The sequence below is a fragment of the Mustela erminea genome, chromosome 10 (genome assembly GCF_009829155.1).
Source record: "Mustela erminea isolate mMusErm1 chromosome 10, mMusErm1.Pri, whole genome shotgun sequence".
Lineage (NCBI taxonomy): Eukaryota > Metazoa > Chordata > Mammalia > Carnivora > Mustelidae > Mustela > Mustela erminea.
Window position 1 is genome coordinate 27,787,438 of NC_045623.1, and position 14,486 is coordinate 27,801,923.

Below are 14,486 nucleotides of genomic sequence, written 5' to 3' on the forward strand. Positions count from 1 at the left end.
ATAGTATTACGCCTTTCCCACCCTGGCAGAGAATAAACATGAATTCAGAAGCACAGTGGAGTGAAAAACAAAGAAGAGGAGAGAGAAAAGGCAGCAGAGAAAGACAGAAAAGGTGAATACAGAGCTACAGAAGTGTTTATTGAGCATGCTACAGAGGTAAGCAGAGTACACACAAAAGGAAATTAAACAACCATCAAACCTCCCAACTTTGTTAGAAAATTAATTTTTAATTGTGCCACTTTCAAACTATACTGAATTTTACATTTCTAAAGATGTAAAAACTCAACTAATAGAAAATATACATGACCATTCTGTCTACATAGATAACAGAATCTATGAATCTTGAAACTAAGTACATCAATTTCAAAAAGTATTGGTCATTTAAACAGAATCAACAATTCAGATTGACAAGAACTGTTCAAATTAATTTGACCTGTAGATTCTGAGCCATGTTTTTATTAAAGTCAGATCTATTCCTAAATACAAAATATTTTGAAGATTTATTAAAACTGAATATTACAATGCAAGGTAAATTAAGACTAAAGGCACATAAACTTTGGTCCCACCTGGTTGTCAGTTTTAGAAAACTGCCACAAAATTAATCTTCCTGCAAATTTTCGCAGTACACTTTCTTTATCTTTGAAAAATACATGCACCAGTTCCTGAACTAGCTAGACCAGTCTGCACATGCTCAGAAATCCACAACCATATTCCAAATCTTAATTACAAACTAAGGATGGCAATATATATTTAAATGCACGTAAGTCATGTCAACTTCAAAAACATCTACGAAAAATATTCAGCCACAAACAAGACATTACTTAGTGCTGACATTTATATGATACGTCCCACAAGAGTGTGTACAAAAAGGTTAAGATTCCACAATGCTTTCCACATAGGGCTCAAACTTACAGAAATCACTTTGTTGTCTTAAAAAATTAATACTCTGCATCTTGTTAATTTTAACTAATGCCTACATTCATAACTGAATCTAGACCAGAATTGTGAGATACAAAAGGCCAATGTTTTTTTAAAGCAATAAAGCCTAAGGTAGTAAAAACTAAAAAAAATGCTGCTTTAATTCTTTCAGTATCATGTATCTTATTTGATTAAATAGAAAGAAATGTGACAAGCCAATAATTCAAAATAAGTTCCAAGCAGGAGAAACAAAAACTTAACCTTTTTACACACCCCTGCCTAAACATATTGTAATTCCCATATAACAATGTGCCCTAGACAACCAATTCCTTTTTCCTAGTAAATGCACAATAGCAACACTAGTTTTCCTTTTTAAGGCACGTATGTCAACTAAGTTGAAAAAGGAAAGTATAATTAAACTATAATTAAACTAAAATCATAAACAGACAATAAAAATGGCCTCCCTATAGAACAGATGAAATACAGCAGTTAACAACTCTGCCTTTACGTATGCCATTTCATTTTTAAAACCAAGGAATGATAACAGCATGGGGAAAAAAAAAGGAAACAACAACAAAAAAATCAAACTCTGGTCCCCACTTTTCTGAACAGTCAATAGGTGATGACACCAAACAATGTGATATACCCTCAAGCTTCACCTCCCCCTTTTTAAATTGTTGACTTAGAGAAAGACACTCTCAGATGATGGTTTTCACCAAGGTTGTAATTATGAAGATCAATCAAGGCCTGGATAGCTTCTTCCACTGTTGCCATCTGAAGAAGAGCCATTTTGTGATCTCTTCTGAAACAAAATTATGAAATTAGATACTTCATAAAAATTAGGAAGGGCTTACATACTTGAATTTTTACCCATTCTAGAATCAATTTCCATAAACATAAAGGGTAAAAATTACTATGAAGACAGTTTTTAACTTATATGAAGTCACTAATTTAAAGACAAGAAAGCTTGCTTACTGAAAAAACTTAAATGCTTTCACAGTGCCCCCAGTGTTAGCAAACAGTGTTCGCAGATCCTCTTCTGCTACTGAAGGACTAGGAAAACAGGATGGAAAAAAAAGGGTAAAGATTAATAATACATTTTATGTTTTACTCTTAAAATGTACTCCTTTAAAAAACTACAAGTTTCATACTTACGGAATATTGGATAGGTGAAGGGTTGCAGAAGGAGGAAAAATGTTCTGAAAATTTTTGGAGCCAGGTTTCTTAAAACGATGCAATGGGGAATTACCAAAATCCTTTGTTAGCCCTTGATCATCAAGTCCCTCTCGAGGTAGTTGTACAGTCTGATGTTTAGACAGAGTAACACGAATAATTTTGCCATACATTTTCTGTCCATTAAGATGGTTCATGGCTGTAAAAAGAAAAAATGCTTATTAAAAAACAGTATTAACAAAGTCCAAAAGCAAAAAGAATTCTTTAGAATAGCAGAAATAACTGAATTCTATGATTTTTAAAATAAATCTTAAGTTTACAACAGCCCTTGGTGACAAGATGATTTAAATTTATTTGCACTAGACAAGCATTCAGGCAAAAAAAGCCAGTTTTCTGTCATAGGATGAAAATCCTGATTATGAATCTCTCTCTTCCTTGCCAATCCTGCTGATAAGTCATATACTTAGTTGCTGCAGAAGGAAACTTCGTACTCATCTATAACTTTTTCTCCCTTCTGCCCCACAACCTAATTGCCAAGTCCTAGAATACCCTTCTTCCTAATTATCCCTCAATTCATCTCTCTATTCTCCACTTTTCACTGTCACAATGTTTTGATCTGTATAACTCAGTCTCCTAATTTATCTTCCTGTTGGATTTTTTCTACTTTTCTCCAACCCATTCTATTATACAGCAGCTAGATGAACTCTATAAATTACAAATCTGATGTCATTACCTGCTTAAAATACTTAAGGTCAGACTAGGAAAGGTATAAGCCATATTAAAGAATGAAATCTCCTCAGCCTCTTTGAACATATTTCCTGATGATGTAAAACAATACCCACTACTTTGTTAGTACCGATAATCAAGTGTAAGACAAAACCATCCTATCCCTCATGAAACTTGTGGTTTTTTAGTACTATACTTCTTTGCACTTTAAGCTTCAGCTATATAAAATTTATCTCCTTGACATGCTCGTTTTTCTCACCTTTAGCCCTGTGTGTATGCTGTTCTATGTATAACAATTTCCCAATCATCTAAAATCATCTGAGTCCCGAATTTTCTCACTAGTTCCACTGCATTTCACATACTTTTAATTTTCACTTACAAAATCATTATTCATAGAGATGGTACATAAAACTATTAAAATTAACTTGAATTGCAAAACACTTTTAAAGTTCTATCATTCTGTTGCTTATGATAAAGTGCTATTAGCTTAACAAATGTGTTTTAAGGAATGAATCTAGGGTATAAAGTGGTTTAAAGAAGTAGATTAAGGCTGTTATAAAGAAAGCTGTCTTAGTTCAGCTTTGAAAAGTTATGAAAAGACTGCACAAACAGCTGAGTTTTGATATAATGAAGGGCAGAAATAAGAAAACAATAAACTCCTAGGCGCAGTACCTCTACTATGCACCTGTACGAAGAGGAGATGGATGATAAGAGAACTGGGATTTAAATAAAGCAAAATAACCAAAGAGCTAACTCTGGAAGTAGTCAGGTAGTGAGAGGTATTCTAGTCAGTAATCTCAAGTGGATGAGGGCTGAAGATGAGGAGTCAAGCATCATGGTTTTTAAGTATTTTTAAAAAAGAAGCTTGTCAAAAACTGAGGCACAATAATAATTATTAAACAAAAAGCAGATTACTTGAATTACTAATTTAAGCTGAATCCAGTTTAAATAACAGGATTCTACCTTGAAATCGGTTATAAGAAATACGGGGTAAATGGGCAAAGCAATCAATGATAAAGGAGGAAATGGCCAATGTTGCACAGTGGAAATGGCACTTTCAGTGGAAAATAATCTTTAACTTTTCCCTTAATCTCTGAAGAAGATATTAAAAACAAATTCAAGAGATGGTTAAAAAAAATTTTATAGATTTTTATACAGGAGTTTATAAAATGTGGAACTGAAGTTTATCAGTAAGTATCTCCTTTATAATTCAAAGTATTATTTGTGTTGCCTCTCATTTTTAAAAAAATGAATCTTAACATCCACTTCTCTATTTTATTAACTACTCAAAAACCCAGCTTCTTTTTTTTTTTTCTCTCAACTGTCTTTTATACCAATGATTTCTAGTCTTGTCTATTATTATCATCATCTCCTTTCCTTGGGTTTATACCAACATATAAAGTTAACTTCCTGTTAAAACACCACTTTCTTGATCCATTCATCTGTTGATGGACATCTAGGTTCTTTCCATAGTTTGGCTATTGTGGAGATCAAGAAGATGTGGTATATATACACAATGGAATAAAACGCAGCCATCAAAAGAAATGAAATCTTGCCATTCGCGACAACATGGATGGAACTAGAGCGTGTCATGCTTAGCGAAATAAGTCAAGAAGAGAAAGACAACTATCATATGATCTCCCTGATATGAGGAAGTGGTGATGCAACATGGGGGCTTAAGTGGGTAGAAGAAGAATCAATGAAACAAGATGGAATTGGGAGGGAGACAAACCATAAGTGACTCTTAATCTCACAAAACAAACTGAGGGTTGCTGGGGGGAGGGGGTTTGGGAGAAGGGGGTGGGATTATGGACACTGGGGAGGGTATGTGCTTTGGTGAGTGCTGTGAAGTGTGTAAACCTGGTGATTCACAGACCTGTACCCCTGGGGATAAAAATATATGTTTATAAAAAATAAAAAATTAAAAAAAAAAACAACAAAACACCACTTTCACTGTACTATACATATCTACTTTGTATAGTACTTTAATTGAGAAATTCTAAATATATCTTTTTGTTATCAACTCTAAATTGTGCAACAAGAGAACAGGGTCTACAGGATACTTACTCTTTGCTTTACTGAAGCCTGCTTTTGTAAATATTCCCATATGCACTTAAAAAACATGCATAAATCTATATATGTATAATTCTGTTAAGGTAATTATGTCATACCACTTGGAAATATTGTTTCATGATATAAGTAGATTTTTTTTATGCTTAGGAAGTAGTATGAGAGAAATACAGAGAATTAAGAGATAGTAGTGTTTAAATGTGAATGAGATTGTTGCAAACCTTAGAGGCCATGTTAAATCACTTGAGACCACAGTTTAAAGATTTGCAAACATTAAGAATTTTTTAAATAAACATTCTACCATGCCTATTTTAGTGTTTTCTTAAATTCGATGTTTTAAGAATAATTTGTATATGTTATCCTTAAATGGTATTGTTAAAATTCTTCTACTAAAGTTCAAAGAGTAGTAGCTCCTTCATGTTGTATTCCCAAATAGAGTCCTATGAAAACCAAAAGGAGAACAGTGCCCAGAAATAAAGCATATTAAATTTTTAAAATTCTCACTAATTTTTTTCAATATAAAGGTATTAATGGTGTGAGTAACATATATTTATGGTCATCTACTTTGGAAAAGCAAAATCTAGCAATGAGAAATATATTTACTATTACATATAGTTCAAAAAATATAATTTGTCAAAGCTTTGTTAAAAAGGTCTTAAAAGAAGCAGGCATAAAAGATTTACAAATGCTAAGTACTGTTATGCACTGAATTATATTCTTCCAAAAGTCATATACTGAAGCTCTAATCCTAGAAGACAGGGACTTTGAAAGTTAAATGAGGTCATAAGGATGAGGTCCTCATTCAGTTAGATCAGTGTCCTTATAAGAGGGAGAGAAACCCAGTGAGCTCAAAAGTCCTTGTGAGGACACACGGAAAAGTAAGTCAACTGCAAGCCAGGAAGAAAGCCCTTAGAAACAATCTGCTGGCACAAGTTTCTGTTGTTTAAGTCACTCAGTCTGTGATATTTTGTTTTAGCAGCCCAAACAAACTAATACAATTATAGTAAAAATTAAAATGCAACTTATATAAAATAGTCCTTATATAAAAAATATCCAGAAGAGTTTGGTTAAATTCTACCTCAGGTACTTCTCAACCATGATGCCTGTATATCCTTTATATGAAGGGTAATGCCACCCACAGCTCACACAGTGATGGAAAAAATGAAACATCTGAGAAAGCTTCAATGCTTTGTAAAATGCTACTTACAAATGGCCATGACTACCCCTACCAGAGCACAGACATACACACAGCAGAAGAAAGAAACATTTATTAGGCATCTAGGACATGATTAGCACTTTTATAAATCTTTCACTGAAGATGGGTATCTCCATTTTAAAAAGTAGAGAGCCAGATGTATAGTTTTACATGTTGTCTGAGCTACCACGATAGCTGGTAGGAAATAATGAAATTCAAACTTACTTTTCTATCTGCTACCAAAGGCCAAATATATCACACTGTTCAAGTTTATGAGTTTAACTGGGTGCTAAGAGCAAAAACACATAGCCCTCACATGAAAAATGACAAATTTCAGAATTAACAATGTGAAAACAACCAACGTGAGGCATCATCATCCCTGAATCTCAATGAACAGAATTATAAGAACATGATATTTACAGTCTTAGCTCACTGTGAATATGCAGTTGTATTCAAGATTCATGTGATCTGACTTTGTATATAAAGACAAATGAAACATTAATTATTTACTTAAGTAGAGAATATATGTGTAATTTGACTCAAGTACATTTTAAAATTCCAAAAGGGATTACCAATGGTATACGTGGCACAAGTTTTTTGTAAAAACCCAGTATCTCTAAAATACATTTTACATGTGACTCTCTCCGTTACTAAGTTTAGACAAATACTTAGAATAATTAAAATCAGGATTCTATAGGTTATATGAACACTTAACTTCTATTATAGAGAGTAACCAGGAAAGAAAAATACTAAAGATCTTTAATGTAAGTAGTATCATTATTACTGTTACTGCAATTTTGGACTCCAAACCTTTTTCCATTAGATTGTACTTAAGGATTGGTAAGAGGACAGCAGAATATGCAAACATGTTCATCATGTATAAATACATTAAAATAAGAAAATTAACATGACATTTTGAGCTCAGCTATAAAAAAGAATGATTTTCTACTTCCATAAAGGGGTTTGTTTTTATTAACAGATTCAGATTTAAAGATGTATAGCTAACACACAGTTTAATCTTACCAAGTTGTGATTGGTTTCCATCAGCCATCTGTATCAGAGCACTGTCTTTCTTATTGTACAAAATCTTCACACGCTGCACATCTCCATAAACACCTTTTTTGGAGCCACAGAGAGGTAATCCAAAAATGGAATTAATTTTACATGCAAGTCAGCTGAAGATTATCTTTCTGACATATTAATGAAACATTCAGACATCAACATGATCACTCATTCAAACTCATCATTCTCACAAATGAATAAAGAAGATCAAGATTTTGAACAGTGAATTTTGAAAAGAATAATTTTTGATAAACCCTCAAAGCTATGTGAATGATATTAAATTAAAGACCATGCAAAATAAATCAGCATGCATTAAAACAAATTTTGTGTCTATGGAGAGTTTTAAATAGCAAAGAAAAATAGCAAAAGATTTACTATTCAACTTTAAGCCAAAGTGCTAGCTACAAATAAGAATTAAGGTGAAACAAAAATCAAATCAATAATAAAAGTATAGTGCTAACAATAACATACCGAAGAGGGTAAACAGACTTTGGGGCGTAACCATCTTTAGAAGGAGAGAAGAGCAAGCAGCGTAAGACAAGAAGAGAGAAGAGTCGAGGAAGAGCGGAGATGAACAGATCATCCATAACGAAGGGTGGTTCCCGCAGAATGGTGAGGTGGTCATGGATCATGGTTCAAGGCGGTTAATTGGGGCAAGTTGGTCCGAGGAACATTTGTTCAAGCACAGAAGCATGAACATAGGGAATGGAGACAGGGAATGAAGACAAGGACAAGGAAAATAAAGGATAAGACAGGGAAGGGAATGGGCATTTGGGAAAAGACAAGGAAAGGGAAGGTGAACACACAGGGGAAAGGATGAAATGGGGAAGGGAAACAGCAATGCAGAAGAAAAAAATAAGGAATTGGGGAACAAAAAAAAAATAAAATATAGGTCAGTACATAGGAAATGCAGGAATTTGGTCAGAAAATGGTTGGTTTATGTACTGTACAAGAAAAACTGAGTAAAATGTAGTCATCCAAGACAAATATGGGTAAAGTACATCTATATCAAAGAGTAAATTACAGCATTTCATCTCAACATAGGGAAGGAAAGCATGCACAGGAATTTTAAACTTTGAACTTTAACTGCATAAGCATGGCTGGTTATGAAATGCAGGCAAAATTCTTAAAAGAAAAACAAAGGCACTCTGATTCAAACATTTTAGCATGCAGAACTGTGAATGACAACAGTATTAAATGATAAAATAAGCTTAATGTTCGTATTAACAGAGGCCAATTAAAAATGAAACAAATATTAAAATTGGACATTGTAAACTGATACATTGAGCTTCCCACATTTCATACCAGCTTTCATAGCAATCAAAATAAAATATACCAGACATAAAATGTACAACTAAAGAAAATAACTCAGCAATAAATTTTATTTAACGGGGGAGGGGGGGATAAAGTTGAAAATTATTTTTAGAAGACAATGACTAATAACTGCAAAGAAAAAATTACTAAGAAAGACTGGAAGATTGCCTCGTCAAGATCTTTGGAAGAACCTTCAAAGAAAAATGTATTAGAGTAGTTCACATAAAATAAGATTTAAAAAAATGCAATGACACATAAGCATGAAATGAACAAGCAAATAATTAGAAAAGGCAAAGAACAAAATTGTTTTACAGTTAAATCTGCAAATTAGATCACATTTGCCTTTGAGAACAACAAAAAGAAAAAGCAATACTATAGTACTTCACCATATTTTTCTTAGGAAAAATAGGTAGTTAGGTTAAAAATAATAATAATAATAATAGTAAATATATATATATATATATATAGATAGATATGACTGTCTAAGGAAATATTACCTAAACAAATACATAGATTTTATTCAGAAGTAGAAACATACAGAAAATACTTTGACTAATGAATGTACATAAAAAGAAAGGCAAGTGCAAAATGAAATAAACATGAGAAACTTTCACAAATGAAATGGAGTTAAAAAATGAACATTAGAAAATTATTTTACTAACCTCTTCATTTAAATTGCTAACCAACAGGACTGTATTGCCACCAGCTGAGACTCCAGGCATACCCACTCGGCCAGCAGCAGCTGCAGCAGCTGCTGCAGCAGCATTTGGAATAGCCAAAGGACTCAGAGCTCCTGGAACAGCTGCAACAGGAAGCCCTAATTTTAAAATAAAGCATATTTTACGAAACACACACAAGTCGTTTACAAAAACCAATTTAAGCACGATGGCTGCGTGGCTTAGGGCTGACCATTCCAAATGGTTCCTGAAAGTTAATTTTTATAACATTTAGAAAAATGGTTTGCTAATAATGTAGCAGAGAAAATTAATTGGTTTCAATGAAATCATTAAATATTAGGGCTAAGGTACATACCTGTAGTATGCTAAAAAATTAAATACACAATATTCCATTTCCTATGGAAAAGCAAACAAAGCATAAAGAATATGATATTTCTAAGTCAGAAACCTGAAAAATTCACTTCCATGGTTTATAGCGAGTAGGCACATCTAAAATAAATATCTTCAACAATAACTCAACATACTATACAAATGTTATCTTCTTCATAAATTCATATGTGAAATCAGATGATTACAGCTTATGAAACAAATATAATAAGTTCTTCAGTTCTTGGGGACATATCACCCGGAACATCATTATTTAATGCATTCAAATGACCTAAAAGAAAACTTCCCAAAGTTTATCTGCCTTAATTTCACACTCAAGTAGTTATAATGAACGCAACAAATTTCTCAAACACATTTCCCCAGTCTGTTAATACACAAGCAGCTTTCTCTTTCTTCCTATCTTTAGCCTACCAGTTTTAACATTTCATTATTTCTGTTGCTCTCTTTCCAGTCTTACTGTTGTTCTAGCATCTTTAAGATACTCCATTTATTCTAGAGAGAATTTTGTCTCAACCTTTTTTATCCACATTGTAATTAATAAACCGCAAATCCTTCCCTCCCTTCAATTGTTAGATGCCAGTTTATATCTCAATAAATACTAGCTCACTAATGAATTATTTTTCTCCTTCCCATGAAAAAGGAAACATCCAACCTACGTGAAGTTAATGCATGACATACCTGGATAGACATGGCCCTGAGTACTGCTGTCCCGTTAAGTTCATGTTTTATTTCTTCTTTTCTCTTTCCACCAGCCTTCTTGTATATGTCATAAGGATGTGCTGTCGCCTTTAGTTTCAGATCTCTTTAATATTTTAGCCAAGTTTTTTTTAAATCTTTTTACTTTATAGAAACTATGATTTCACTGACAGTTTGAAGGGTTAAGATTCACAATTCCTAATCTCTTCAGTTCCTACAAATTTTTACCTCCAATTTCTTTTTATTTTTTCTCTCTAAGCAGTTCAACAGTGGAATAATACTTTTTTTTTCCAATCTTTTTGTGGATGAGTTTTAATGCCTTTTGCCCACTTTTCCAGATTCCCCTTTTTTCTTATTTCTCCATTTTCTTTTTTAGATTTTACTCTTTGTTATGGAAATTATCCAACATTAAAGAGAGAGACAGAGAGAGACACACACTAGAATAACAAACCCCACATACCCATCACACTGGTTTATCAAGTATTAACTCATGGCACTCATGGCCAATCTTGTTCCATCCACTCATCCATTTTATGTATTTATGATTTATTCTTTCATCCTTTTTATTTTAAAAGTAAATCCCAGAAAATATTTAAAATAAAAACTCATGTCGTTAGTAGTCTTTGATGCCTTTTTGGATTCACTAGTGTGAATCTTTGTAACCAACTATTCTACAGCATGTCGAACTTCCCCATTTTAAATACTGTAGTTCTCATTATACCTTACAGGTTGCTTCCATTTAACATTCAATGTATATCTTAATTTGCTGCCAATGACAAGTATACAGATATATTACCAATTCTTACACATACACTCACTGTAATTTTGTTTTTGAACACTCTTAGAAAATGACCCCTCCCCCTCCTCTTTTAATTATCATTTCTTGAAAGTATTTCTCAGATAGTTGTGGCTGAATGAATGTACACAGCATTCAACTTAAGTTGGTAACACAATTATTCAATAGTGGCAGAAACTCTAGAGGTAGGCACTGCATTGTCAAATCATTCTCTTGTTTCCCTGTGTTTCATTGGCTACTCTTCAGTAGAAAAAATAACTTAAAATTCTGTTAAATTCCTTGGTCTTAATGGGATCCAGTCAGTGGCCTAAGATAAATACCAGCAACAATACATGGCGTGCAGAAGAAAAAAGTTCGGTATTAATTCTCAAATTTCGTTAAGAATAAAATATTTTTTAAAAATCCATCAAAGACACCTAAGCAGCTCTTCTCCACAACCAAAAATTAAATCAGTTTAATTTCTGGTTTCATTTCCAACTCTACCAAACACTTTTTAGGTCTTCCTAAACCAAAATAATTTAGTGAACTAATTATAATTAGATACCAAAATTAATATTAAAAATTCCTAAATCCCTAACATTTTTCCCTGTAAATCTCTTGACTCTTACCACCGTCTTCTGTTTATTAAAACAATCCTATTTATCTAATAGAATTGTCTTCAACTTTGTATCCCCACACTGAAAAAGTTCTCAATCTTTTAGGTCTCAGGACCCCTTTACACTCTTAGAAATTACTGAGGAACACAAAGACCTTTTGTTTGAGTTATATCAATTGACACATCAGAAATAAAAACCAAGAACTGTTTTAAAAAGAACAAGAACACATACAAGAACACATGATCATATATTCTATTAGCCTTCAGAGAAATGTATGCTAGGTGAGAGTAAGAGTCAAAAGACAAATAATATTTTGGTATTATCATGAATATAGTTTTGACTTTGCTAAGAGTCTGAGAGATCTCCAGATATTTCATGAACCACTGCCATGTATACTTCATATGATGTTTTATTCATATGTGGTTCTGAAGAAATACAAGAGAATTAAAAAGATACATTTATTCATTCCAAAGAAAATGCTGTAATAGAGTTTGGGTATATTAAAAAAAAAAAAAAAAAAAAGAAAGAAAAAGAAAAAAGAATGCGAGACACACAGATAGATTACAAACTACTGACACTTCCAGAATTAAGTTCCAAGTCATCTATTACTCGTCTTTCCCTGTGGACATTTCAAGGAAAATTATTAATTCATGAAATATAAAATACCCATCTACCTAAATTTGACATATCAATCTAAACAAGACAGTCTAAGCTTAATACTTCATTTTTGCAGAAAGCTTCTGAAATACATCTCTACAATGTCAATATACAATAATCTCATGAAAATTTCACCAAAATATTCAAAGGTGACAGAAAATTTTTTCAAAGAATCTTTAAATATTCAAGACAATTGTTTTTTGAAATACATTTTCTGTTGAAATTTGGGTTCCATAATGAAGATAGGTAACTTGGTGGCACAGTATTTTTTAGAACATCAAGATTTATGGAACAATGATCACTGAAGACTTAAGAAAGAACTGAAATTAATCTAAAATATTAACTAAAAATTAAAAGTCCAGGCTGGAATCCTTTTTAGTGTGACAGACTGCAAGACTTTTTTTTAAATGCCACCTTTAATTAAACAACACTGCACTTTAGTAACAGTAAGACTGCAAATTTTCTAGTGAGAAAATGGGCTCAAAGGAGATACAATTTACCTCCTTCCTATAAGGAGATAATACGAAGCTTAGCAAAAAGTGAAATGTTAAATGTGAGAGCCCCACTGTTGTTACTACAATCCAAATGCTACTTCAATGTCTCCCCACTTTTTCATTTATTATCATGGCCACTGTGCTAGTATGTCAGGTTATGATATATTCTTCTACCAAGTCATTTTTTTTTTCATTTTAGGAAGCCCAGAGTATGGTGTAAGAGTACTTTAAGAGATTAGGGCAGTCATTGTCCTTGATGCAATTAGCATGTACTTTTCTTCCACTATTTCCTCCCCCAGGCTGAAAACTTAGAAAAGCTATTTAAGCCATCTTTACACAGTTCTAAATCCCTGGAATTAGTCTTCAGTTTTTACTGGACTTTTAAACCTCTAATGAACGATTCCGCAATTTCTCTCAGTACGCTCTTTTTTTAAAAAATTACTATCAGAAAATTTTTTTAAAACTTAGGTTTAACCTAAATGTTTCCTACAACAAAAACCACCTACAAAATATTTCATAATGCACTATTTATACCATTATGGTAAATTCTGAAAAATTCTGTATTGTATTTTTCATATTAACTCCTAGCTATTAAGTCAATAAACTTACCATCTTCCCTTTGTAAAAACTGTTTAAAGCATATTCCATACACTGGCTCCAATAAAATTATTTTTAGCTCTAATTTTAATGATTTACATTTTAGCTAAGACATCAGGTATGCTGGAAAAAAATAATTAATGCATTTTGATGATGAGAGATTAAAAATGCCTATTCTACTTCCAGGATTGTTAGAACAATAAAATAATGTTGAAGAGCTTCATAAACTGCTATACAAAGGTATCACAGGGTTAATTTTCCATGTGAAATGATCTTCATTAGGTGGGCCATCCAGCCATTTTGAGTAATTCAGCAAGTTTATAAATTTCTCATTTTAGTTCTGACACATTATTATTACTAACCCTTCCTTCACGGAAATGGATGAACACACAGCCATGTATATGATATGAAGTCCAGTGGGATGAAGTGATTTAACTTACTTATCCCTCATTCCTTAAGGTCACATAAACATTTTTCTCAAAAGAATTAAAGAATTAAACTCTTTGTTAACTTACTTTAAACCATTTACAAGTTTATCTATGACTTTAAATAAAGTTTATATTTTAGATTTACAGAAAAACTGAAGATTCTACAGAGTTCCTATATAACCTGGGTACTTCCTATTCCCTCTATTATTAACATCTTACATTAGCATAGTATAGTTGCTCCAATTAATCAGCCAAAACTGATACATTATTATTAATTAAAGTCCATACTTCATCAGATTTATTTGGTGTGCATCTAATATCCTTTTTTGTTCCAGGATCCCATATTACATTTAGTCATGTCTCCTTCAAAAATGACAAACACTATTCTTTTTTTTTTTTTTTTTTGGACAAACACTATTCTTTCCTGAAACAATCCACTCCTCCTCTTCTACCACCTTCCTTTCAATTCCTTATTTTGTCTGCTGGAATCCATCCTCCTCTATCATTAACAATTGCATTTTTATTCAATGTGTTCCTTAGGGAAACTTTTTAATTAAAAGCTTGCTTTATCCCAATGAAACTTTTCTTATAACTCTCTTGAAAAGTCATTTTTATCTCCCTAAACCCTTCCCCAAAGGAAGGAAAAAGGATGCATTATTCATCATTCTACCCTACCACCCAATGTTGCTTTCATAACTGC

General features: G+C 32.5%; 1 protein-coding gene across 4 annotated transcripts in view; it reads right to left on the reverse strand.

The window, feature by feature from the left end:
• Positions 1-207: 207 nt before the first annotated feature.
• PTBP2 (polypyrimidine tract binding protein 2) overlaps positions 208-14,486 on the reverse strand; it is an 85,231-nt gene continuing 70,952 nt past the window's right edge. The window contains exons 9-14 of one of the 4 annotated variants that reach the window (XM_032361055.1): positions 9,121-9,275; positions 7,616-7,649; positions 7,106-7,198; positions 2,074-2,290; positions 1,894-1,971; positions 208-1,720 (exon numbers count right to left, since the gene is read on the reverse strand). In XM_032361055.1, coding sequence (XP_032216946.1) covers positions 1,588-1,720; positions 1,894-1,971; positions 2,074-2,290; positions 7,106-7,198; positions 7,616-7,649; positions 9,121-9,275 — 710 coding nt within the window. In that variant the 3' untranslated portion in view covers positions 208-1,587. The remainder of the gene's footprint in view (positions 1,721-1,893; positions 1,972-2,073; positions 2,291-7,105; positions 7,199-7,615; positions 7,650-9,120; positions 9,276-14,486) is intronic. The other 3 variants (XM_032361054.1, XM_032361052.1, XM_032361051.1) reach the window with 3 other exon arrangements.